This window comes from Cryptotermes secundus, unplaced genomic scaffold (genome assembly GCF_002891405.2).
Source record: "Cryptotermes secundus unplaced genomic scaffold, Csec_1.0 scaffold1651, whole genome shotgun sequence".
NCBI classification, from domain to species: Eukaryota; Metazoa; Arthropoda; class Insecta; order Blattodea; family Kalotermitidae; genus Cryptotermes; species Cryptotermes secundus.
In genome coordinates this window covers 16,730-44,028 of record NW_019743001.1, presented here as the reverse complement: position 1 = coordinate 44,028, position 27,299 = coordinate 16,730, and the positions used below count along the sequence as shown (strand labels likewise).

At 42.6% G+C, this 27,299-nt stretch overlaps 2 protein-coding genes across 2 annotated transcripts in view; one reads left to right on the top strand and one right to left on the bottom strand.

Annotated features, from left to right (window-relative positions):
* The window catches only part of LOC111873682 (caspase-1), a 43,204-nt gene that overhangs the window by 3,901 nt on the left and 12,004 nt on the right, over nucleotides 1–27,299 (top strand). The window lies entirely within an intron of this gene.
* Nucleotides 6,541–27,159, bottom strand: LOC111873685 (heparan-alpha-glucosaminide N-acetyltransferase). Its single transcript, XM_023868612.2, has 13 exons — nucleotides 26,851–27,159; nucleotides 24,077–24,247; nucleotides 22,731–22,861; nucleotides 20,927–21,057; nucleotides 18,915–19,122; nucleotides 17,733–17,840; nucleotides 16,656–16,752; nucleotides 15,447–15,611; nucleotides 12,232–12,353; nucleotides 10,553–10,722; nucleotides 9,049–9,235; nucleotides 7,445–7,557; nucleotides 6,541–6,818 (listed from the first exon to the last, which is right to left on the bottom strand). Exons 2-13 carry the CDS (start codon nucleotides 24,218–24,220, stop codon nucleotides 6,637–6,639), a joined length of 1,758 nt encoding a protein of 585 aa, XP_023724380.1. The 5' UTR covers nucleotides 24,221–24,247; nucleotides 26,851–27,159; the 3' UTR covers nucleotides 6,541–6,636.

Here is a 27,299-nt window from a genome sequence, read left to right as displayed (position 1 = left end):
GATCAAATTTCAGCAGAACTTATTCAAGCAGGCGGTGAAATATTACATTTTAGATCCATAAGCTAATTAATTCTACTTGGAATAAGGAAATTTGCCTGATCAGTAGGAGGAGTCTATTATTGTACCAGTTCACAAGAAGGGTGATAAAACTAACTGTAGTAATTATAGGGGGATATCACTGCTATCAGCTTCATGCAAAATTTTACCCAATATTCTTCTCTCAATGTTAAGTCCATATGTAGATCAAATTACTGGGGATCATCAGTGTGGGTTTCAACGTAACAGATCAACTACAGATCAGATCTTCTGAATTTTTCAGATACTGGAGAAAAAATGGGAGTACAATGAGACAGCACGTCAGCTATTCACAGGCCTCAAGAAAGCCTATGATTCAGTTAGGAGGCAAGCATTGTGTAATATTCTGATAGAGGTTAGGGTACCCATGAAACTAGTTAGGTTGATTAAAATGTGTTTAAACAAAATGTATAGTAAAGTCTGTATAGATAAATATTTGTCTGATTGTCTTATCCAGAATGGTCTAAAACAAGGAGATGCTTTGTTGCCACTGTTCTTCTTTGCTTTAGAATATGCCATTAGGAAGGTCCAAGAAAACCAGATGGGACTGAAATTAAATGGGACACGTCAGCTGTTAGTCTATGCTGATGATGTGAATCTACTGGGTGATAATATAGATACCATAAAGAAAAACACCCAAAATTTAATTAATGCAAGTTAGGAGGTTGGTCTAGAAGTAAACACAAAGATAACTAAGAATATGTCGCTATCTCTTCACCAAAATCCAGGGCAAATTCATGACATAAATATAGGTAACAGATGTTTTGAAAATGTGGCACATTTCAGATGTTTGGAATGACTATAACAAATCAATTCAGGAGGAAATTAAGCAGAGATTGAACTCAGATAATGTTTGCTACCATTCACTCCAGAACATTTTGTCTTCTCATTTGGTGTCTAAAAACATAGAAATTAGAATATACAAAACTATAATTTTGCCTATGGTTCTGTATGGGTGTGAAACTTGGTCTCTGACACTAAGGGAGGAACATGGCCTGAGAGTGTTTGAGGACAAGGTGCTGAGGAGAATATTTGGACCGAAGAGGGATGAAGTGACAGGAGGTTGGAGAAAACTGCGTAATTAGGAGCTTCATAATTTGTACTCTTCTCCAAGTATAATTAGAATGTGGGCAGGTCATGTAGTACGAATGGGTAAGAGGAAGAATGCATATAGGATATTGAAAAAAGACGATACATTTGTTTATTTATAAAAGACTCAGAAGTTCTGCTTGTTTTTGCACGTTATAATGCAGGTTTGATGAAAGTATGAAGTTTTGTCTGAACAGACAAGTGACTCAGCTGCCTTCCTGAATGCTATGTGCCTTTCAAAGCATGTGCTCAACTGTGAACATCATTTTTAATTGTTCATATTTCGACCCAGAATAATTGTAACCGGATTAGCGAGGTTTTACCGTGTATGTATGTATATAACACTGTAAGAAAGGAATATAGAGAAATATAGGGAATCTTACGGAGCTCTTATATATATAAGAGCTCCTTAAGATTTTTTAAAGGAAGAAGTTTAAGTGATACATTTTTTAAACAACCGCTAATTCAGGTTTACTTGTTTAAGCGTACTGGCTGCAATAGAGAACACATATCTTCCGTTAGGTTCCCCTCCCCTTTGAAAGTATGCTGCCGACAAAAACGCCCCAGTCTTAACCATAATGGCCCATGTTGCTTCCATATTCATGATGACAAAGTGGTTTCATTACCGTGTGCTTTGTTCAGCCAGGCGCGGTCGGACCAGCGCAAGTGAAGTGAATTAAAACAGCAGCTCCAAACAGAGGCAGCCCGCAACACACGATCACCTCGTGGACGGGAGCTTTGCTAAATAAATCTGTAGTGATTCTGTCAGTAGCTAGACTAGACAACAGCGAATGATAGGATTATAAATAAATTGGAAACTATATGGAGGGAAACGTTCTTGGTATAATAGAGGTGCTATCACGGCGTTCACCTGGAGGGACTGAGAAAAACCACAATAATCTCAGACAGGATAGCCGATATATATGCCGAGATTCGAATACAGTACTTCCCGAGAGTTACCGCTGAACTAACCCGCCTGGTAGAATGCTTTTATCCAGTTGATAATGCGGCGTATACACCCATTGCTAAGCTGTGATTGTAAACAGCGGCCGTTCTATACAACGCACGCAACAATAGAACAACGAGGTTATGCAACTCGTTTCTAAACAATGGCTCGGAAAAGACGTTCCCGCGGAAACGAACAAACGCGCAAAAATAGAGGGGCGGTGTTTTATGTGGGTCACGCCGCGACCGTTGCTATGCAACGGCGCGGTAAAGACACCTCAACAATAGAGAGTTTTCCTATTGTTGTTATGGGCGGTTGCCTGGCGATAGCCCGGATAGTGTTGACGTGTCTACCGGCCGTTACCAAGCAACGGCTATACACGCTACAATAACATGGAGAGATCATATTCGTCTCAAGGACAAGTAGGCGGATATTACCTCCCCATCATGTGTAAGTTTTTCTAACTGTTAAAAAGATCGCGCGGGGTGAATGCCACTTCACTACACACTAATGTAGTACGTGTATGTCTAGCCAACAGACATTTTTGGGTAGCTCAGTTCATAAAGGGATGGCCTTCGGGCTGGAAGCCCGGGATTCGATTCACTTGTTTTTCTGAGGGGGTAAAGCGGTCAGCCCGTGAAGCAGACATCTCACCTCAATCTAGTGCTGAGGTTAAGAATGGCAGAGCTCTATCTCCAGTGCCCCATAGATCTTCATGGCGTGGTGCTCATTTAATTAAGTACAGGGACTTTATTTTTACCTTTATACGTACGTATCCTTGCCTTTCATACGGAAGGGTTTCTGAAGAAAATCCAATCAACTTGTAATTTACAATATAAAATATTTTATTATTTTTTTTATTATTGCTAGTGGGGTGGGACTAAGTACCTTGTACTGCGGCCACTTCTGGCCTATTGTACCAGCTCTAAATGATAGGTGTGGGTGATTGTGGAGCAATTGGTGGAATAAAGATTGGCAGGGGAAACCGAAGTACTCGGACAAAACCTGCCCCAGCGTCATTTTGTCCACAACAAATCCCACTTGACCAGACCCGGGATCGAACCCGGACCGCCGTGTTGGGAAGCCAGCGACTAACCGCTTGAGCTATGGCGCGGCCACTTAAACTAATTTAAGTTCGGTTTCTGGCAGTACAATGTAACTTCAAATTTATATGAATCTTGAATTCTACCGTTTTTATCAAAAAAACGGCTCATCGTAGAACTCCATACATTAAATATAATACAGAGTATACGGCTTTTATTAACAGGCCATGGAGGTCCATAGACTTGTGAGACGTCGAGGCCCCCACGTTTTCTAGACAATCGGCTCACAGATGGCGGTGAGGTTGTCAGCTTTACGCGCCGGCCGCCCTTTACCCCCAAGAATATTCCTGGTACTCATTTCTGTTAGAGGTTGAGTTGACCCCAGGGCCATAGTGCGGCTAGAATGATTAGGTCAATCTAAATTTACAACGGCCTCATCGGGAATCGAACTCACGGCCTTCCAGCTTGGAGCATAGTGTTTCTTTATTGTTGAAAAAATACTGTAAATACAAAAAAGGCCTAGGGAATGGCCATCCTGCCTTCTGTAGCACATTCTTATAAATATCTTATTCTATAACAGAGGTCTTCCCACGATTTGTAGCATAGTGCCTCAAGCAAGTACTCTACTGCCATCTGTGAGCAGATTGTCTAAAGAAAATGTGGGAACTTCGACGTCTCACAATCCTATGGGCCTCCACGGCTTGTTTCGGAACTGTGCATATTTAACAAAATAGAAGGACGAAGCTTTATGACTCAAATCAGTGCTTTATACACAGTATGATTAGGCTTTTTATATAAAATACACAAATTCTGAATATCTGAACCATTCAAAAGTGACCTGGTATATTTTCAATATTTACGAGAGAAATTTTCAATATTTACGAGAGGAATTTCTAACTCTTTGTAGCTGTAACCTATGTTTTTTTCTGAGAATTTTAGTGTCTTCATCTGTCAGCTGCAGAACGGTCCCTGCGGGGGGGGGGCGATCTCTAACACCTACCTGTTCCTGCCTTGTGCTTGTGTCGTCCCATGTTTTAAATACGTCGTGGTTTGCTAGCGGAGCATGAAACAACAAAGTTATCCCCTCCCTGAAACTCTCTTAACTTGGTAAGGGTCTCTCCTTGGGGAGGCTGCGATGGATATCTTCGAAAGTTTCTTGCAGTCAGAATAAAGTACAACACCGGGAAACTTTGTAAGGACAGGACACTCTCTCTTCCTGATGTGTCAGCCTTACTGTGCGTCCGTTTGGGTCCAGTGCCACGTTTATATTTTTCAAATGACTGCTGCTTTAACAGCTTGTCTGAAATATATCTGAATTTTTTTATTATTATTATTCTTTTTTACAATCTACATCATTACAGAGTACAAGTAAATGTGTTGTAGGTGGTTAGCCTGCAAGGGAGACATCCTGTGATGTTTCTCCTACAGGTAGTCTATTTCATTGTTTGATGATGTCTTGGGGCCATGTTCTGTTCAGTCTTCTTGTTACCGGACCGTTGGTGTACAGTTCTTCTATTAATTCGTTGTCATGGTTTACAGTTCGGTTTTTGTACCTTTCAGCCATTCTTAGTATTTTATTTTTGACGAAGGGTATCTTTAGGTCGTTATGGAGTGTAAGGTTGCTCACATACCACGGAGCGTCTGCAATTGCCCTTAGCGTTTTTGATTGGAATCTCTGGATGAGATTGACTGTCGACAGCTTTGCACATTCCCAGAGTTGAAGACCATAGGACCAAATAGGTTTCAATATAGCTTTGTATAGAAATATTTTATTAGTCATAGAGAGCTTTGATATTCTTGTCAGCATATCTTTTTCAGATATATTCAAAGTAATTTCTTTCCTCAGAGTAATAACAAAAGTTTCAGGTGCACACAAATCATCATCATTGTCATCATCAACAATAAAGTATGTCTTTGATCCGTTCGGACTCAGAAATCCTCAGTCCTTCTTTCAGGACGACCTATATATGTTCATCAGACAGATTTTATGTTAAAATTCTTTCGCGAATCCAAGTTCGGTCCCACCGCAGATGAGCGTGTTGTGTTCCCTTTATTTTTCTATTCTTTATTTGAGGTTAAAAATTTATATTCCACTGCATATTGCACTGCTGAGAAGAATATTTGGACTGAAGAGAGATGAAGTGACAGGAGGTTTGAGAAAACTGTACAGTGAGGAGCTTCATAACTTGTACTCTTCCCCAAGTATAATTAGAATGATCAAGTCAAGGAGGATGAGGTGATCAGGGCATGTAGCACAAATTGGGAGAAAATTAATACATACAGAATTTTGGCTGGAAAACCGGAAGCAAAGAGAACACTAGGAAGTCCTAGACGTAGGTTGAAGGATAATATTAAATTGACCTTAGAGAAATAGAGTGTGCTGGGATGGACTGCAGTCACCTGGCACAGTATAGGGAACAGTGGAGAGCTCTTGAGAACATGGTAATGAACCTTCGGTTTCCATAATATATTGGGAAATTCTTGAGTAGATGAGCGACTGGCGGCTTCTCGAGAAGGGCTCAGCTTCATGGAGTTAGTTGTCTATTACACTTATTCATTCATTCATGAGTAATCTGTCAGACGACAGGTCCACAGTCTCTTCCAAAACAGTTCATCCACTTAATGCGATCTAGAGCTTTCTCCTTCAAATGAGAATATCCTCTTCTGTCCCCAAGGTCATCCAGCATCTTCTTACGTCTTCTTCCTCGTCTTCTTGTCACTTCTATCCGCCCCTCTATCTTTCCTTCAATAACTGCTTTTAGAAGGCAGTTACTGCGTAAGAAATTACCAATCCAATTAGCTTTCCCTTTTTCTTATTTCGTGTAGGATATTCCTCTGCTCACTGACTCTACACTTATCATCATCATCAGTAATCTGTCAAGACGACAGGTCCACAGTCTCTTTCAAAACAATTCCTCCACTTAATGCGATCTAGAGCTTTCTCCTTCAAATGACAGTATCCTCTTCTGTCCCCAAGGTCATCCAGCATCTTCTTACGTCTTCTTNTTCTGATCTACTGCCCTAAGTGTCCATGTTTCAGCCCCATACACAGCTATGCTCCAAATGTAGCATTTCACTAGTTTTCTACACTTATATACAAGGTAAAAGAATTATGCTCAGAAATACATCTTAAATATATTTACGCTGTTTATTATTTATTCCCATTGCAACTATTTAAATCCCAGTTTGCTCAAAGATACACCAATATAGATATTGTTTTAACTTACCCATACACAACAGGAGATACAAATATCAACATATCAACATGTCAACATATCAACATATCAACATGTCAACATATCAACATATCAACATGTCAACATATCAACATGTCAACATGTCAACATGTCAACATATCAACATATCAACATGTCAACATATCAACATATCAACATGTTGGCTTCATTAAAACAAAACATTATTGAGGTATTCTTTGTTCGTGGGCCACTTCAGTGTCCCCCTTTATCGCAACGTCACGCATTGCTACAGTGACAAAAAGAATTTGATATGGTAAAGCCAGACAGCCACAAAAATCCAGAGCCCTGTACCCCACAGAGATTCGACCAGTAGAATGAAGTGTGTGTTCATGGTCTGTAGGGACCAGTGCCAGGGAAACATCCGGAAGGCCACAGAATGTCCCACGTACATAATGGTGGCGTTCATTCCTGTGAAACAGAGACAAGTACAATCCAAATCTTCGTTTGTAATATTATCATGATTTTATGTAGTGTATATAGACGGGGTTTTGATTAGTAACCGGATTTATTTCACGCTTATACATACAACTCGTAAATACAAGTAACTAGAGCTCAATTGCTAACTCATACACTCTACAACCAGTCGTTGCCTGGTGACGGATCCCAACAATGTAATTTTATTCCTGCTCACAGATGGCGGTGAGGTTGTCAGCCTTACGCGCCGGCCGCGCTATACCCCAGGAAGATTCCTGGTACTAATTTCTGTTAGAGGCCGAGTGGACACCAGGGCCATAGTGCGGCTGGAAGGATTAGCTCAACTGAAACATCTAATGACCTCATTGGGGATCGAACCTGCGACTTTTCGGCTTGCATCATAGTGCCTCAACCAACGACTCTGTCTCGTAATTCAAAGCATAGAAGGTTCTCTTAATAATTATTTTGTCCTTTCTGTTTCCTTAATACACAGTGTTCCTGTCTTACAAGTTACTCATAATTCGTCTTAGCTATTGTATTCTCAGTACCAGAGACATTTTGCGATAAAATTGTTTCCGCTTAATACGAATTTGGTTTTTATGGGAAATATGAATACTGACCTGGATAAAAAAATGGAGCACCACTCCACCAGCCTCTGACGTCAGTGAGCAGGTAGCAGACGGCCAGCAGGTAGAACGCGAAGCATGACGTTGCAAGGACGAAGGAGAGCGACCTGTGAGACAGACACACAGAATCATCAATTGCAGCAGAAGGCAGGAATAGAATCAAGCCTTCTTCCCTTGAAAAGCTGACAGTTACTCATCATACTTTCATTTAGCAAGGAACTTCGTCACATTGTACACATACCGATCAAAATGACCACGTGGTCTAAGACATGAACCGTCTTAACCCGCTCGAACACTGTGGTCGTGGGTTCGAATCCCGCTCAAGGTATGGATGTTTGTCTGCGTTTATTCTGTGTTTGTGTTGTCCTGCGTAGGTAGAGGCCTTGCGTCGGGCTGACCCCCTGTCCAAGGAGTCCTACCGACTGTGTATAGAATTAAGAAACTGAAAAGCGGTCAAGGTCAAAAGGGCTATAGAGCCATAGAGAAAGAAAAAAGTACACTGTCTTGGGCCACTTGAACATCGCACTTTCCCATACACTGTCCGGTGTTGGTACCACAAGTTCGAACTGGAGGGAAGGGGATAGCGGTGCTAAGGTTCGAGATCGGTGACGTTCACCGTGAAGATATTTTGTCACTTGTCCTGTGGAATAATGTATTGTGGCGTATGGCTCCGTTGCTAAGCGGCGACTCTGTAAACAGCAACCGTTTCTGAGTAACGGTTAAGTAAACACTTTCCCGTCGTTATGAAATAGTTGGGTGCAACAGTAGAACTGTGTTTTCTGTGTGGTCCGTGCCGAGTTGTTATACGCAAGCGACAAAATCAGTTCAATAAAGTTCTGCACGGGAGGCTGTGAAGATAGAACTTGAGTGCATGAAGCTGAAGAATCTCCACTGTTAGAAGCCACTACCAGGGAACGGCTGAGAAAGACACAGCAGGCTGTAAAAAGGCTTAATGGGTGCGTTGGTAATTTGTGAATTGTGGAGTTAGCGGCGGGGCTGTAGTTATTTGTACTTAAGAGGCGTATGTATCCAATTCAAACCCCGTCTATAGTCACATACATACATGCGGCGATATTAATTAATACAATAATTTTTGGCGCTCATAAATTACTTCTGATACTATATNTCGCGGGTTCGAATCCCGATGAGGTGTATTTTTTTCGATTTACCTGATCCTCCCAGCCGCACTATGGCCCTGGGGTCGACTCAGCCTCTAACTTCCTACCGTGAACAAGAAACATTTCTTTACGAACATTCTTTGTATTGAGTCCTTCTGCCCACAGAAACGCATGACAGGTCGCTGCTCTTTGGTAGTACACCCCTCAAGCATGGTCGCCATTTTGACTACTAAAATCAACGTCTGAACATGCGCATGCGCGCCTGATACCTAGACTACCATGGACCGTGCTGCTACCTAGTGATATAGAAAACCTATTACAGCCATTGCAGCTGTTTTACTTCCATTTGTGGCATATCCCTCATATGTAACCCGTGTTCTTATGTGCCGTTGTTCTTGTGTAGACTGATCTTGCGATGTCCCACCCGCAGAATCTTACCAGACGCGTGAGACATTTCTTAATTCATCCTGAGAGGCTTACCACAGGTTTTTGTTGACTGGTATCCAGCCTTCCTCCTTGCTGGCTAGGCAGAGTACTCCTGCCAGGACGCCTGCCACAGTGCCCCAGATAATCCATCGGGTCACTCGTCCCTTCCAGTCACGATAGAAGGACAGGGTAGTGCCTGCCTGCACCCCCAAAAACACTTGAAACACCGATAATAGGCACCCTGAAACAGGGTCAAGGATTTTCATGAAATTCGTATCAGAGGGTCAATGGGCTGATTCTCCGTTTGGGAACTTCTAACCACTCCTTTAAAACAGACAACGTAAAGTAAAATCCGGAGGTGCAAGAGGACGAGGAGAAGAACAGAAGGAAGGAAGAAGACAGAAAGGAAGATGGATGTGGTGAGGAGAAAAGAAGAATAAACAGGACAAGAAGATAATGAAGAAAGTCTAGGGAAACTAAAATTAGACGTGAAAAGAAAAGTGAGTGAGGGAAGGAAACGAAAAGAGGAAGAGGAAGATGATGACTTTGAGCTGTATACTGTTGCATACAATGAAGAGGAAGATGATGACTTTGAACTGTATACTGTTGCATACAATGAAGAGGAAGAGGAAGATGATGACTTTGAGCTGTATACTGTTGTATACAACGAAGAGGAAGAGGAAGATAATGACTTTGAGCTGTATACTGTTGCATACAATGAAGAGGAAGATGATGACTTTGAACTGTATACTGTTGCATACAATGAAGAGGAAGAGGAAGATGATGACTTTGAGCTGTATACTGTTGTATACAACGAAGAGGAAGAGGAAGATAATGACTTTGAGCTGTATACTGTTGCATACAATGAAGAGGAAGATGATGCCTTTGAGCTGTATACTGTTGCATACAACGAAGAGGAAGAGGAAGATGATGACTCTGAGCTGTATACTGTTGCATACAATGAAGAGCAAGATGACTTTGAGCTGTATACTGTTGCATACAATAACTGATAAACTTAGAAAGCTGGAAATGCACTCAGCGCAATTACTCTGTGCATACACGTCACACGTTCAGTAGAGGGTCTGCACTTCACAGACGCGGTTCAAGCCATAAGCAGATCTACAGCTGTGGGGTATCAAAAGGGTGAAACTTAAAAATTTGTTTACAGAACTGTACACAGGTGTAGACCGTCGGCTCATTGTGAACTTGGCTATTCATTAAACGCAAATCGGCACCTTTTCCATGATTTAACTCAATCCACAGACCTCATGACACCACAATCACTAAAATTAATGACTCTAGGATGGACAAGGGTTCGATTTCCAGTAAGTTTAGAAAACATTTTATTTTTTCATGACTCCACCTTCTCTGGGACTCACTAAATGTCCTATCCTATGGTTTCTGTTGCTGTGATCACAACATGTGACCGACAACTCAGATCCATCTAATGTCTTTGGTTGGAGATTTACTTCCATATCTCGCATACACCATTTTGTTGTGCTTCGACCTAGTATATAGCGACTAGTTTACCAATCTGCTGGGACCACTGGTATCTTACCCACAATACCCTCCGGGTCGAAAGGCCCAGAACCGTAGACCTCCCGAGCAGTAGGGCGCTTGTATATGTGACTCTCTCCGAGTATCTGGCGGTCCAAATAGCCCGTAGCCCCTCCAATACAGCCCCGAAACTGCCCATTGTCTTGGACACCACCCGGGCCCAGGTATCCCCTGCAGACACAAGCAGAAGAAATGTCATTGCCCATAACCTGTTCTTTCGTTCTGAAGTTCTGACAACATTCCAACTGTTGTAATTTTCGTGTACACATCTTACACGTATTCTCATTAAAACTTGAGGTATCACAAATTATTATTCGCTTGGCTTTTATTGCCAATCTAATCTGTAATTGCTTACGATGGTTTTAATTTATTTCATCATTACAAATTATATTAGTTAGTTATTAGAGAGGGTGGGTTTCCCATGCACTTAGACCTGTCTTGGTCCATTGTGCTTCCCTCTATGATATTCTACCAGTCTCTATATCCTACCGGTACGGGTGCTTACCATCAGTCCCGCCCAGCNTAGCGTAGTCGGTATAGCGACTGGTTACGGACTGGAAGACCGAGGGGTAGGAGTTCGAGTACCAGTAGGGTCAAGAATTTTCTCTTCTCCAATCANTTCTACCAGTCTCTATATCCTACCGGTACGGGTGCTTACCATCAGTCCCGCCCAGCCAGCGAGATCGGCCTCTACTAGCTGAGTATTATCTATAAGCTTCCCCCATCTACCAGAGGTATTAGAGACTACTGTTGGGCGGGAAACGTCCGTAATTTTGCTCAGTGGCCTCCTTTGGAGACATGAAGTTCTTTTACGTGCCGTAAAGCTACGACACGGGGGACCCACGGCTTAAAGTCCCTCACGGAGGACTTGTTCCCTGAATTTTTCCGCCCTTAAAAATTCGACGACCTCCGCCGGGTATTTGAACCCGCGTACTACGAGTCATGAGGTGGGAACGTTGCGTCTAGACTACGGAGACCGCTTTACAAATTATATTAGTAGCAGGGCTAGCGTAGTCGGTATAGCGACTGGTTACGGACTGGAAGACCGAGGGGTAGGAGTTCGAGTACCAGTAGGGTCAAGAATTTTCTCTTCTCCAATCATCCAGACTGGCTCTGGGGTCCATCCAACCTCCTATAAAATGGGTGCCGGGGACTCTTTCCTAGGGGTAAAGCGGCCGGAGCGTGAAGGTGACCACTCAACTCCAACTACTTCCGAGGATATGTCGAGAAATAAAAGTTTTCTTCAGTTTCGAATATCACATATTTTAAGTTTTATATTCATTTGTGACCCATTTATACTGATAGTTCCTCGCAGGTGCAGATGCTGTATTCCCGTTCGAATTCTAAAAATGAATTTATATTTGATTATTTTTTTATTTCCAGTGGGGTGGGACTAAGTCCCTTGTACTGCGGCCACTTCTGGCCTATTGTACCAGCCCCAGATGATAGGTGAGGGTGATTGTGGAGCAATTGGTGGAATGAAGATGGGCAGGGGAAAGCGAAGTACTCGGAGAAAACCTGCCTCAGCGCCACTTTGTTCACCACAAATCCCACTTGATCAGACTCGGGATCGAACCCTGGACGCCGCGGTGGGAAGCCAGCGACTAACCGCTTGAGCTATGGCGAGGCCATTATATTTGATTAAGAAACACTTACTTACTTCACCTATTAATTACTCACTTGGGGCAATCCGGAACGATTAAGTAAAATGTTAGGGCACAATGTCCGGCGACGACGCCTGCCATCACAATCCACTGAGGAAGGAGAACGAGGATGTCTTGAGTGGCTGCAACAAGAGGAACCTGCAATATCAACAGATTGTATTCTTAAATTATTGTCCTTCTTGGTTTATTTAGAATTTCATCCATGTTACCCAGCCATCTGGGTTCTTATTTCAACCTCTGCCTCTGTAGGTAAATGCGACTGCAAAGTGCTTTTAGAAAAGTCCTCCAACACACACGTCACCGTGTGACTGCTAAATTGTTGCTGATCCTCGCCAGCACAGTGATTCTTGGCTCAGAGTCCCACGAGACTCACGACCTGAATTTACTGTTCTCCTTCATATTGCGTACCTATTAGAGAACACCCAAAAAGTAAAAAGTAAAATTAAAGTAAAGCTATCCCTTTACCAGGCCGTGAAGGCCCATAGGGTTGTGAGACGTTGAGGGTCCCACATTATCTAGACAATCGGCTCCAAGATGGCGGTAAGGTTGCCAGCCTTACGCGCCTGCCGCGCTTTACTCCCCAGGAAAATTATTTAATTTCTGGTACTCATTNTTTCTGTTAGAGGTTGAGTCGACCCCAGGACCTAGTGCGGCTGGATGGATTAGGTCAATTGAAAAAATCCAATGACCTCATCGGGACTTGAACCCGTGCCCCAGAGAACACCCAAACTTACACAATTTCCTCCTTACTCTTGCCAGTATGTACTACGCCTATGAAAGTGATGTCCAATTATTTGAGTAGAGTTTTGGATGAATTTTGAATAAACATTTCTTTGAAAACTTGTTTAAATACCACGTACTATATTTCAACCAACTTTCCTTATTAAAAAAATGAAAGCAGACTTATTAGATCACCTTTCTGTCTGTATCTGTGTGCATGTATATCACTCCCCACTCCCTAAACAATTTTTGACGCCTGCATCAAGCTTCATGTATCCTGATATATCGCATATCATTCCACCCCAGACCAGCTCAATGGCGTTATTCTCAAATCCACCCCCATCTCTGAAATTGTTCAAGTTATAAATTTACTATTACTTGAATGTCTCAACCGATCTTCATGAAACTTGGTATTAGAATCATGACATTTGGCATTTTCAGCACAAACGCCTTCATTCTGTAACACAAACATATCTTAGTATCGTTTAATTTACTTCTTTTCGCATATATACTGAAGTGTTTTTTTTATTTGAATCAGATACGCAAATTGTAGTGAAAGGAAGCGATTACTTATTTCCAGAATTTCTTATTCTAATTTTAATCATATTTATTCTTAAAGAAATTTTGATGTTTCGTATTGTAGCGCTTATAGCCGTTGCTCTGCAACGACCGTGAGATGGCGGATATACCATGGTCGTTTCTAGGTAACGGCTCAGTAAACACGTTACCGTTGCTAGGCAGAATATTCTTAATAATGCAACAGTTGGACTACAACAATGGAAGAGCTGTGTTTTCTATGTTGTTTGTGCCGAGATGTTATAAGAATACAGACTTTGACTTTAACAAATGACAGACCCGACCTCTCGTCAGAGAGGGCGCCACAAATGGGCAGGACAGTAACTTTCATATAAGGAAAAAAAAAAGATCTGTTCATGAGCCTCAGCCGGGGCTCGACACCAAAACAGACAGACTGACCGTAAGTCGCAATGTGACTTGGACTAGGCGCCCCAAAATATCAAGACCTAAACTGTCAAGCAGTAATATAAATATCTGGTCATGAGCTCCAGATGGGGCTCGATACCAAGACTTACTGACTGACGGTCCGTCAGTCGCAGTGTGGCTTTGACTCTGATTTGATAGTTCTATACGAAAGTCTGCGAAGAGAGGACTTAAGCCGGAGGCAGAGGAATAACCATTGTTAGAGCAGTTGCCAGGAAACGTCTAGTAACAGGCTGAGAACAGAGTGTGCTATAGTGAACTGTAAATTGCGGAATTAGCGATAGTGTTAGTGTTATTTGTAGTTACGATATATAAGTGGTCAATAAATCCAATATCTAATCTGAAATCCCGTCTATAGTCACTCATGCAAGTGACAGTATATTGTGATAATGGCAAACAAAGAGAGAACATAACATGCGAGAACAGGGTGTCCCTATATATCCCTGATACATCTTCCTAATCCTCTGAGAAGGAACCAAAGCAATATACAAACAGTACACATGAAATAATATATCATATTGCTGTAACATCCGTCCTGAAGTAGAAATCACAGGAACGACAACTGAACGCATCTGAGTAGGTCATGTTATCACATTCTGTGACCTAGATTTTAACTGTGGTTAATGGGGACACTGTGAGAGACCAGAGAGATATCATATCTGCACTTCACTCCACTCCACTCGCTGTTAAGCAAGCCGATGTACATCTTATCCAACCAGCAAGTCTCATCAAATTTGTACCTAATAGTGGCGTTTATAAGTAAAGTCAAGCTATCCCTGTAACAGGCCGTGGAGGCCCATAGGGTTGTGAGACGTCGAGGCTCCAACATTTTCTAGACAATCGGCTCACAGATGGCGGTAAGGTTCTCAGCCTTACGCGCTGGCCGATCTTTACCCACACCAATATTCCTGGTACTCATTTCTGTTGAGTCGACCTCAGGGCCACATTGCGGCTGGAAGGATTAGGTTAATTGAAAAAAAAATCCACCTCGATGGGATTCCATCCCGCGACCTGAGTGTTTTAGAACAGGGTGTTGAGAATATTTGGACTGAAGAGAGATGGAGTGACAGGAGGTAGGAGAAAACTGCATAATGAGGAGCTTCATAACTTGTACTCTTCGTAAATTATAAAAGAATTATCAAGTCAAGGAGGGTGAGATGGGCGTGGCATGTAGCACGAATAGGGAAGAAGAAGACGAAGAAGAATGCTTATAGGATATTGGTGGGAAAGTCAGAAGGAAAGAACCTACTACGAAAAGCAAGACGTAGGTTGGTAGATAATATTAAAAATATATCGTAGAGAAATAGAATGGGGTGGTAGGAATTCGATTAATCTGGCTCAGGATAGGGACCGGTTGAGGGCTCTTGTGAACACGGTAATGAACCTTTGGGTTCCATAAAATGATGAGAAGTTCTTGAGTAGCTGCACAACTGGCGGCTTTTCAAGAAGGGCTCAGCTCGATGAAGTTAGTTAATCTCTTGACTCTAACAACTTTACGTGTTGTAATCTAACCTTGGGCGTCCTGTAGGTGCGACACGTGAGGAAAATGGAGAGCGTCGCGACAAAGAAGTAGACGATTCCGAATCTCTGAAGAACACCAAACAGCCTCAAGTTCTGCAACTTCGGACCCCACGAGGAATTTAGCACCAGCCCCAACAGGAATAAGATGCAGCCTCTCTGGGAAAGAGAGCACAGATGTGTCAGGAATATTCTAATTTATTTCAAGAAACAAATTATTTGACGATGTCCAGAAGTGAACTAAACTGAACTTTTAGTTCCTGAGGCAAGCCAATAAAATGGCAAAAATCGAAAAATGTACAGCGATGGAAGTTCTAATGAGTGAGTACCTATAGAAAAGAACTTGATTTGGGTATATCTTTTTAAGGTCATAGAATAATGTGTTACAAATGCCATGTAGTTAGTTAGTTAGTTAGTTAGTTATTAGAGAGGGTGGGTTTCCCCATGCACTTAGACCTGTAGTGGTCCATTGTGCTTCCCTCTATGATTTCTAACAGTCTCTATATCCTACCGGTATTGGTGCTTACCATCAGTACCACCCAGCCAGCGAGACCGGCTCTACTGGCTGAGAGGTACCTATAATGCTTCCCCCATCTACCGGAGGTATTAGTGACTGCTGTTGGGCGGGAAACGTCCGCAATTTTGGCTCACTGACCTCATTTGGAGACATGAGGTTCTTTTACGTGCCGTAAAGCTACGACACGGGACCCAAGGCTGAAAGTCCCTCCCGGAGGACTTGTTCCCTGAATTTTTCCGCCCTTAAAAATTCGACGACCTCCGCCGTGTATTTGAACCCGCGTACTACGAGTCATGAGGTGGGAACGTTACCTCTAGACTACGGAGGCCGCTAAATGCTACGTAACTGGTGACGTAAGCTGAGAGTTACACTGGAAATGAGTCACTAAAAAGAAGGAGTCGCATGTAAACGTAGGATATCCATATTGTCTACAGGACACGTGAAGTTCTTTACTTACCATAGAAATTGTGAATGACATGATTGGGCGTAAATAATTTATTTCAAACTTCCTTCACACATTACAACATCTAAAATAAAAGCGCTCAGGGTAAATGTACACTGGACTCTATATATATAAAAATAATTTTTACTTCCATAAGAATATTACAGAAACCATTTCTGAGTCAATCCTCGAAGTTTAAGTGTCGGATTGCAGCCCACAGTTTGAGATCATGTAAGGAACTCACCCGAAATGCGCCGAAAAACATCGTGTGGCGAGGGACGTTCCGCTTGAGCTGTGACTTCACAGAAATTGGGATGCAAACCCCCATGATCCACATGAACCTAGATATCAAATAAATAAGTAAATAAATTTATAAATAAAGTAAATTATACAATTTATTTTATATAAACACCGTCACTCTATCTCACTCCTGAACCATGTGATTAACTGTCTGTAGTTTAATATTGAATGAGTTATCTCTAATTGTGTCAGAAACGGTTGGACCAGGGAGGTATGCTATGTTAGGTCTGCCATGGCTCACACTGGTCAGTCACTAGAGATTGGTTGCCTGTTACACATAATTCAAGCATTTATTAAGAGATTACAAAATTATGTAAAATATTTGCCAACAATTCTGACTTATACGGGAAGGTTCATACATTTGTTGATCAGTTCACGGCTCTGCGCTTCACGGCGACTGATTCACCGCCGGCTGCAAGGCGCATACGAACTTTTCCGATTAATTAGTATGCATGTTGCCCGAGAATGTTAAGAATCCCTTACGTTTATTAAAAAAAAATTGTAAATTATCTGTCTCCTAGAAACTCTTTCACCACAAAATTTATGCAGAAATTTTCGCCTACGCAGAAGATCCATGTTTGACGTGTCATACAGAAATATACGTTGCTCTAAAGTATACTGCAATAATACGGAATAGACTGCTGACTAATTGTAACTGAGAACAAAAGGCTATTGGAGCTGATACCTGCTGCCCACTGCTGTCATATCGTAAACAAATTTCCGCGCATGAACCGAACTGCTCACCGTGAAACATAATGCCGTCAAGCGTTCCAAGAAACTTAACAACTTCCATTCATTCCAAACATTATCGGCCATCATGCATACTGATTCATCGGCAAAACTCGTATGCGCCTCGAAGCTGGCGGTGAACCGGTCGCCGTGAAGCGCAGAGCCGTGAACCGGCCAATAAAGTTAAGAACCTCTCCGTATATTGAACACAGAGGCGTTTTCATCTTTTACAAAATTCCATTTCTTGTTATGTCGCATAACAACCATTTTTTTAGCTCGTGTATTAAGTTACCACGGGAACAAGAGGTCAGCGAGCTGCAAACCGTTCCAGGTGGCGTGCTCCAGGAACCAGTATCCTCCGGCACCATCGTTGACGAAAATCATCAGAACGATGGCGATTCTGCAGAGGAAAGCATAGGCCGCTGTCAGTTATACCTCGAGTCCACAGAACGTCAACTACAGGTAAAAAAAAATAAAGCTATCCTTGTAACAGGCCGTGGATGTCCGTAGGGTTATGAGAAGTCGAGGTTCCCATATTTTCTAGACAATCGGCTCACAGATGGCAATGAGGTTATCAGCCTTAAGCGCCTGCCACTGTTTGGCCCCAGCAAGATTCTTGGTACTCATTTCTGTTAGAGGTTAGGTCGACCCCAGTGTCATAGTGCGGCTGGAAGGATTAAGTCAATTGAAAAAAATCACTTACTTCATCGGGAACCAAACCCGCGACCTTCCGGCTTGTAGCATAATGTCTCAATCAACTACGCTTCCGCGTGTCCCGTTAATTTCAGTTATTCAGAATATGATTCCATTTTAGGTTCACAGCTTTATGGATTTAATTATAATAATTATTCCTCTCTATTTCACGTTTCTATTACAAAAGGAACTGAATGTTTATTTTATGATATATTCTGAAGATAACTTCTCTCCGTGCTTAAATGTCTGTTAATAGTTTAGGTTGAAGGTTCGAATGTTTCTCTAAAGATATGTGACAATAGTTGATTTATCACTCCGTGGTTTTAGTCCGCAAGCGAACTATACCGACCGAGCGATCGCCGCTTGTCGGCGAAGTTAGTGTCAACTTTAGAGGATAGAGGGTGTCGCGTGGTCAGCGCAACGGATCCCCACGGCCATTAATTTCGGTTTTCTAGACCGGAATCGCTAATTCCTTGAAACATCTCCTCAATTATCCTCACGAGGCTGAGTGGACCCCGTTCCAGACTCACTACTTTTCAGAAAATCCTGTAGTGAACCCGGAACCTCTGGATCTGTAGCCAGGAACGCTGACCACTAGGCCACAGAGGCGGCATAGTGATATATAAAATCTAACATTGTCTAGACAAAGAAAATACAGGCCTACAACATATCAAGGAATTCTTTTACCTGGCATTATTATGTAAAACGAAAAACAAAAGAAAATTAATTCAAACGAAACGTTCCCTCTCTCGACTTCTTCTTATAAGGCTTATTGTATTACCCCCGGAAAGTGTCCAGACACTTCAAACGACGTTTCTGCGTAGTCTGTTGCTGTGATGAAACTTTGCCGTCCGAAAAGGATGCGGACTGCGATCCACTGGTTGGTTCGATGATTCGGTTACGGTGTCTCAGCCACTTCCGGATCCCACTGGACACCAGAGTGCATATCAGCCATATGAGAGCGAGTCCCAGCAAACACACGAGCAACGCTGTAGAACAGAAACGGCTGTGTTCAGATTAATGTGCTGTGGCTTCAGCAGGATGAAGACTCCACGAAAGAAACTTTGGCTCAAGTGAAGAAGAGGGCCAAGTCAGTGTTTCGTGAGTGGCAAACAAAAAGCAAACTCCGTGGCCTGTTGTTCGCAAATGAACTATACCGACCGAGCCACCGCCGTTTGTCGGCGAAGTTAGTACCAACTTTTGCGGATAGAGGGTGTCGCGTGGTCAGCGCAACGGATCCCCACGGCCGTTTATTTCGGTTTTCTAGACCGGAGCCGCTATTTCATTGAAATAGCTCCCAATTTCGTGACAGAGTTTACAAAAACATGTTCATAGCATGCACCATGTATACTTGTGTCAAAATATAAGACAAAATTAAAATAACATTTTTCTGAACATCTACTGGTGGGGACTAATTATAATCTGTGGTGAGACATTTTGGAGAAACGTAATTAGGCGTCTGTAAAGTTTGAATTGTTGTCAGAGTTTCTTTCACTCGCAACAAGAGCAACTAATACATAAGCTAGTACAAACATATTACAAGGTCATAATCCCAGTTTAACAACAATAAAATAAATTAAGATGTGTAAGATATGATCGCAGGAATGCATGTAGGATATTGGTGGGAAAACCAGAAGGAAAGAGACCACTGGGAAGACCAAGGCGTAGGGGGGTGGACAATATTAAAATTGATCTTAGAGAGATAGGATGGGACGGTATGGATTGGATTGATCTGGCTAAGAATAGGGATCAGTGGAGGGCTCTCGTGAACACGGCAACCAACCTTCGGGTTCCATAAAATGCTGGGAAATTCTTGAGTAGCTGCAGAATTGGCGGTTCCTCAAGAAGGGCTCAGCTCCATGAGTATGTAATATATGATCGCAATACACGTGATATTCCTAACAATCAACATTAGCAACGCCAAATCTTTAGGCATATTTCCACACTTTATCGTTGAAACAAAGGTAAACTGGGAACACTGTCACAGGCGATCTAACTCCAGAGAAAACAATTCCTTGCTAGAAACAAAAGACGACTCGCTCGTTCGTGACCTACTACATAACTTACGTTCATCCAACACGTGAAAATTTGTTGCTATGATAACTCGAAATTATGGAATTTCAGAGCTTTTACTTCACCGTTACAAATTGCTCTTTTATAAACAGAAGGACCTGATCTGCAGTTCGGCTACTGCGGAACCATAGACCACTTAATACAGGACCTCTCTTCAACACTTATATGTGCACCCATGTAATTCTAGTAATCAACGTGTTCGTGACTTCGTGACTCGTTACCTCACTCAGAATCGACATAACTGACTACTATCGTAATCTTCGGTGCACGAAACAGTCAAGTTCCAACATTCTACAACAGTGAAAGGCACAGTTGCCCTTGTGCTTAACTAATTAAGCACTAAGTCACGATGGCGTATGGGGGAGTGGACGTATAGATCCACATTTTCTTGACCTCAGCACTACTTAGAGGTGCGTGGTCAGCTTCACGCCCCGGCTGCTTTAACCCCGGGGAAAAAAGTCCCCAGTACCCTTTGGGTAGGAGGCTAGGTGGGCCCCAGAGCTGGTCTGGACGACGTGGAGAATAGAAAATTCTTGATTTAACCGGAACCCGAGCTCCGACCCCTTATGTCGCAGAGCCCGTAACCAGTCGCTATACCGACTGAGCTATCCCGGCTCCCTTTCTATAAGAACATTTTTTTTAAAGAAAACAATCCATATGTAAGATCTAACTTTCTAACAGACCAACTCCTGTTTGGTTTTGACATCCCGTGAAACTCACGTAAGTAAATGTTGACAGGCTCCTTGGCTGTGGTCATTGAGCACAGGACGTCCCCAGATTCGGTTCCACTGATAACGAGGTCATACACACCAAATTCACCGACAGATGGCTCCAGTTCGCATATCACGGAACTGAGGAAGCAAAGTAAATTTGGCATTAAGTAAAATCGGTACAACAAAATATATACGTTTCTCTCTTTTGTGATGTTATGTCCGATTTTTAGGGGATTGAAATGCCCCATAACAACCAAAGAGATTACATATATGACCATTATCTCTATACAGGTTTTTCACGACTTTAGGGAATAACTGCAGGAGGTGATTTCCTAGGTCTTTGTGATCAAAAAAGTTCATATACACATGTGTCCGATTTTGGACGGTTACGGAGTTATGGCCGTTTTTTCATTCCCGTACACGCCCTCGTGTGAACCGCGTCTGTCAGCTGGCAGGTCGCTATTTTTAGCCGGCTACAGACAGAGCGTTCTCGTTATCTCGACACTTGAGAGGTACCTAAGGCGTGGTGGGTTGGTATGTCCGGCGCGGTTCACAACCGAGCGGCAGCCTCTGTTGCGGCCGGCGGTGACATTTTCTAAAATCAGCTTTAAGCACCAATCAATTCAAATTAAAGGTAATTTCACGAAGTTAACTTCACATTCATACTTTAAATGTATCATGTATTGTGCTGGTTTATTATTTTGTTCCGTTTATTATCAGTAATCATTGCCTTCTATTCTGAGTTTAAAACGGTCATAACTCCGTAACCGTCCAAAATCGGACACATGTTTATATGAACTTTTTTGATCACAAAGACCTAGAAAATCACCTCCTGCAGTTATGGCCTAAAGTCGTGAAACACCCTGTATATGTATTAACATAGCCTATGTGATGAAAAAATTACATGTACATAGAAGACATGAGTGCAGTGAAGAACAGATACAGTTACAAAATGAGGAGCTTAATAGCTTGTCGGATATCTTATAGGGTGAAATCAGTTGGGAGACTAAATAAGTAAACCAAAGAATATTATTGAAATGAAGCTTAATTAAGTAGATTGTATGAGAACTGAATTGAGGTGGCTCTTGAACGGGCAATAATCAATGGTGTGGATACTTGGTTAACATCAGAAGCTAAAAGCGAAATATTGTCACTTAGTATGCGCGTGACTATAGACGGGGTTTGGATTGGTGACTTGATTTATTAACCACTTACAGATCGTAACTACAAATAACTGTAGCACTTTCGCTATTTCCACAATTTACAGCTCACTGTTANTAATAACGGGCTCTGGATTTGATGATTGGTTTTATTGGCACTTCGTTACAGTTACCATCAATTATAAGAGCTCATATATTGAACTCCTAAATTACGAATTACGACTCCTGTGTGCAAATGCCTTCAGTGGTGACTGTATTACGGTTGCCCTCTTACATTCAAAGTCACATTGTGACTGACGGCCAATCATCTGAGGCTCATGACCAGATATTTATTACTGTTTGCCAGTTACGGTCTTGTTTTTTGTGGGGCACCCTCTCTGAAGAGAGGACGGGTCTGTTATTTGTACATGCTGCTGGCCCTTGTCAGCGCAGTCTTTCTCGGGTCCGAGTCCCTTTATCCCTTGCTTATAACATCTCATCACTGACCACATAGAAACACCCCGTTTCCATTGTTATAGCCCAACTGTTGTATTATTAAGAATCTGCTACCTAGCAACGGGAACGTGTTTACCGAGCCGTGGAACAGAAACGGTCAGTCACTGTTAGCAGCGGGTCTATACGCCACAATATGTTCAGTTTAACTATTCCTACCTTCTGTTTTGACGTGGAATGACCTCCCTGGAACCATCCAGAAGCAGACGCCATGATGCCCTGTGCTTGGTTTCTATTGTAAGAATGTGGCCCTGGCGGGGAGGAATACTGGTCAGTCGAGAATAGGGACACTGAAAACAGGGACACACAGGGTTAAAATTGTAGAGCCTGGTAATTAGTAACCTCACAGTTGGGGGTTTAGCCTGTTGGAGTAGCGCGGTAATTATGAACTTACGGTTACCAGTATCTTGAATGATAAGGCCATGACATAGTTCAAGCGATTAGTCGCTGGCTTCCCACCTCGGCGGCCCGGGCTCGATCCCGGGGTTTGGTCAAGTGGGATTTTTGGTGGACAAAGTGGCGCTGGGGCCGGTTTCCTTTCAGTACTTCGGTTTCCCCTGCCAATCTTCATTCCACCAAATTTTCCATCATCATAATCACCCGGGGCGGGCTACAATAGGCCAATCAGTGGCCGCCGTGCCGAGTGGACCCAGTTGGACTCCACCGCCCCACTAAGCGAATTAAATAAAAATCTTGAATGTTATATAGTACAGTCCAAGCCTGCTAGTGGAAAACACCTGTTGAAATTCAACGTGCCAGAATTTTATTTGTGTCTTCATCTTCGATACCCATCTTTATTTCCTTTGTTCCTTTCCTAAAATTACTTATTTACGTTCTCTCATGGGCGCTGACGAGGGAGGGGCCAAAGTGGCATCTTCCCCCACGCTGCACATATAAAAAAAAAATTTAAGGAAAAAAGTAATAAACTAAATATTAACAATAAAAATTAAAAGTATTTAAAACTTATTTTTCTGTCTTGAATATTGTAGGGCGACCTGTAAAAATAGCACTGAACGGCTTTAACGTAAATCTGTAAGAAAATTTTCTGGCTACCTTCTCCCCCCCCTCATACCCTCTCCCACCTGAAAATAGTCCTGGAGTCCTATGCCTCGTTAAAAGAGGGAACAAATTTACATGTTTACCCCTTCAGATGACTCATTTTCAAACACAGTGCTGCCATCTGTGTACGTACGTAGAAACGGCTCGAGAACATGATAAGAAACATATGTAGTCAATCATGAAACACATCATGTTTTATTTATTTTACAGTATTTTCAGTTTCGTCATGCAATATATTGCTTTAGACATAATTATCGTGAAGTTTTAAAGCGAACTTCGTGATTTAGAATCTTGAATGAATGAATGAATGAATGAATGAATGAATGAATGCATAAGGGATGGACAATAATACTCCGGCCCCTGCACTGCGACTTTCAATGATCTATTGTGCTTCCCCCTTTTTGTTTTGTTTAACCCTTTATCAATCCTACAGTTTGGAATCTTACCTTGTAACATTCATCCGAAAGTGTGTAAAGCCATAATGGGCTGTAGAGGAGTGACGTCACATTTACATAAGCTTGATCTACTTTCAAGTTGCTGAGATTCAAACCCCGGAACTCTCGCCAGCCAGGGTCTTCGATCCAAGACATCTTGGATAGATTTCCGTTTCCTGTTAACTGAGATAAACAGTGGTCAGATGAAGACCTCCACAACAAGATAAACATTCTTATCACACTGCTCTCGTTACAAACTCCCAAGATAATACGTTTCTCTTCAGACAGTTCACTTGTCAGGAAAAAAAAAGTTCGTTGCAAGAAACGTTGAGCTTGCTAGAGAATTCGTGACATGCGCTGTCGTGACGTCTACCTCAGCTCGTAATGCGTGTGAAAGGAACACAATTCTACATCCTTCACTCTTACTGCGAGACGGGGAAAAACCTAGTTCACAATGAACCAGCATTTCCGGTGCTAATGGTATAATACATATTATAGTCTTTAGGTTAGGGTATGGTGTGGCCTAGTTAAAGGTTACTAATTTTTCGAAGGAATATAGTCGGTATAGCGACTGGCTACGGGCTGGACGACCGAAGGGTCGGAGTTCGAGTTCGCGTAAGTTCAAGAATTTTCTCTTCTCCAAGTCGTCAAGACCGGCACAGGGGTCCACACAACCTCCTATCCAATGGGTACCTGGGGCTCTTTCCCGGCGTGTAAAGCGGTAAGGGCCTGAAGCTGACCACTCACCTCCAGCTACTGCCGAGGTCAAGAAGATGTGGATCTATACATCCACCCCCCATACGCCTTCATGGAGTAGTGCGTAATTAGTTAAGTACAGGGACAACTTTACCTTTACATTGGTAACCATCTGTCAGACTATTCAGTGTTATAGCCAGGAACACAATAACGTTGTGATGCCATCTTGAAGGCGAGAAGGAAGATTCCTCTGAAACGTCCGTAACAACCCAGAAAACCGCAAATCTCATATAACGATGTAGGGGTTTCCTATAATTCTGCGGGGCACAGTCCTTTAAAAAACTGACAGTCGTTCATCTTTCCCCAAAAAAATACCCCGTATTTTATGGAAACAGAAGGCCTATTATCGTTTTTACAACAGCCTACCGTCATCCCATGTCGCAAGCCAGATGAATCCATTCCACAACCTCACACATTATTTCTTTAAGATAAATTGTAATATTGTCCCGCAGTCTACAAGAGTCGGGATAGCTCAGTCGGTATAGCGACTGGCTATGGGCTGGACGACAGAGAGGTCGGAGTTCGAGTGTCGGTAGGGCAAGAATTTTCTCTTCACGTCGTCCAGACCGGCTCTGGGGTCCACCCAACCTCCTATCCAATGGGTACTGGGGGTAAAGCGGCCAGGGCGTGACGCTGACCACTCACCTCCAAGCAGCGCCTAGGTCAAGAAAATGTGGATCTATATATCCACTCTCCATATGCCTTCGTGGCGTAGTGCTTGATAAGTTAAGCACAGGGACAACTTTACCTTTTTACTAGCAGTCTACGCGTAGGTCTTCCAAGTGGTGTCTTCTCTTCGGGGTTTTACATAGTCCCACCAGAACGCTAATCATACAGACTTCCTCCACCTCGGATCTTACGATTTGTCATTCAGTCTGAAGCAATGTATCCGTGGAGGTGGCGCCGTGTCATGAGGTTAAGAAAATGCAAACTAAAATAAGAGGAATGTGCGAAATAAAATTCCCGTGAATGCCAAACAGCAAGCCACACCTGCAAAATTACTTTCACCCACGGGGCTCGACACAAGCTTGCGCAGTAGCCTCGTTACCTTGTGATCTGCATTTACGAATTCGCTCGAACTGACGTTCACTGACCACGGAATTTAATCGTAGTAACTTGATCGCTTCCTGGGCTATGGCGCCCCGTGCGTAGGATTATTAGTGAATAACAAATTGGAAGGGATGTGAAAGGAAACTGTCAGAGTTCTTGGCTACTGATCCAGAGGTTCCGGGGTTGAATCCCGGCACTACCAGATTTCCTGAGAAGTAGTGGGTCTGGAACGGGATCCACTCAGTCCCGTGAACAAGGAAATAGCGGCTCCGGTCTATACAACCGAGATTAACGGCCGTGGGGTTCCGTTGCGCTGACCACGCGACCCCCTCTATCCGCTAAAGTTGGCACTAACTTCGCCGACAAGCGGCGGTCGCTCGGTTGGTATAGTTCGCTTGGGGACTACAGGCCACGGAGTTTGTTTTAGCGGGCCCCTTCCTTTTCTGTGTTCATCGGAGTTACAGTGCCTGAAGAAGACAGTAAAGAAACCGGAACACGAAGTTGATGTTTATTCACCCTCTAATCAACCGGTCTGATACGCTTGAACTTATTAATGACTTGGATATTAAAGACATCCTAAAATGTTTCGGCAGCTTGTGAAAAATTTTACGTCTGACAAGATTTAGTCATAAGAGACATATCTGACAATGTAAATAACAGGTATTTATGTTAAGACATAAATCGGGATACAGATTACACTAACTCTGTACACTTGTGACTATTATTAACTGATTTTTCAAAACATATGCTCCTTCCCCACCTTGCCGACATCTGTGAGCCGATTGTTTAGAAAATGTGGGAACCTCGACATCTCATAACCCTATGGGCCTCCACGGCCTGTTACAGGGATAACGTTACTTTTTACTTTCCTTATTTATATATATATGCGCCATCCACGTTACAATATTATATATTATAATATAATATATGTAATATAATTATATAATATATTAATAATATATTATTATTTACACATTTACCTTATGAGAGATCTTCTGTCACTTTTCCGTCACATCTGTAACACTGAATTACTTAGAAAGCAAGCTGTCTCCTGCATACCGAGGTCTAATTTAACAATAATTCATTACATTAGCCTATCCAATACACGTGATTTCGTAATACAGGTTATAATGTGTGTTGTACTGCGGAATTTGAAAGGAGACTCAAATGTGGAAATGCTTATTAGTCACAACATAATGTTCATGCACCACGAAAATACCACGCACGAGAACAGCTGTTTGTTTCGCCGAGCTGTTGCACACCTAAGCGACAAAGACGCGTAAGGAGACCTTTCGGAACCAACCTTACTTCACGGCAAGCAACTTGTACAACCGGTTTGCAGTATGCTACACGTTCGTGGCTTTGGCATTTGTGTCGCCACTCTCTGTGTTCCGTGTTCAATTCTCGCAAGTTTCTGTAGTTTGATTGA

What these genes read in the sequence shown, in the direction of transcription:
- LOC111873685 (XM_023868612.2), bottom strand. Translation starts at nt 24,220, where the DNA reads ATGTCTTGGATCGAAGACCCTGGCTGGCGAGAGTTCCGGGGTTTGAAT. An exon ending in ATTCCACGTCAAAACAGAAG is followed by an intron (nt 21,058 to 22,730) that starts GTAGGAATAGTT and finishes TTGCTTCCTCAG; the next exon opens with TTCCGTGATATGCGAACTGG. An exon ending in GCACCTACAGGACGCCCAAG is followed by an intron (nt 12,354 to 15,446) that starts GTTAGATTACAA and finishes TTGATATTGCAG; the next exon opens with GTTCCTCTTGTTGCAGCCAC.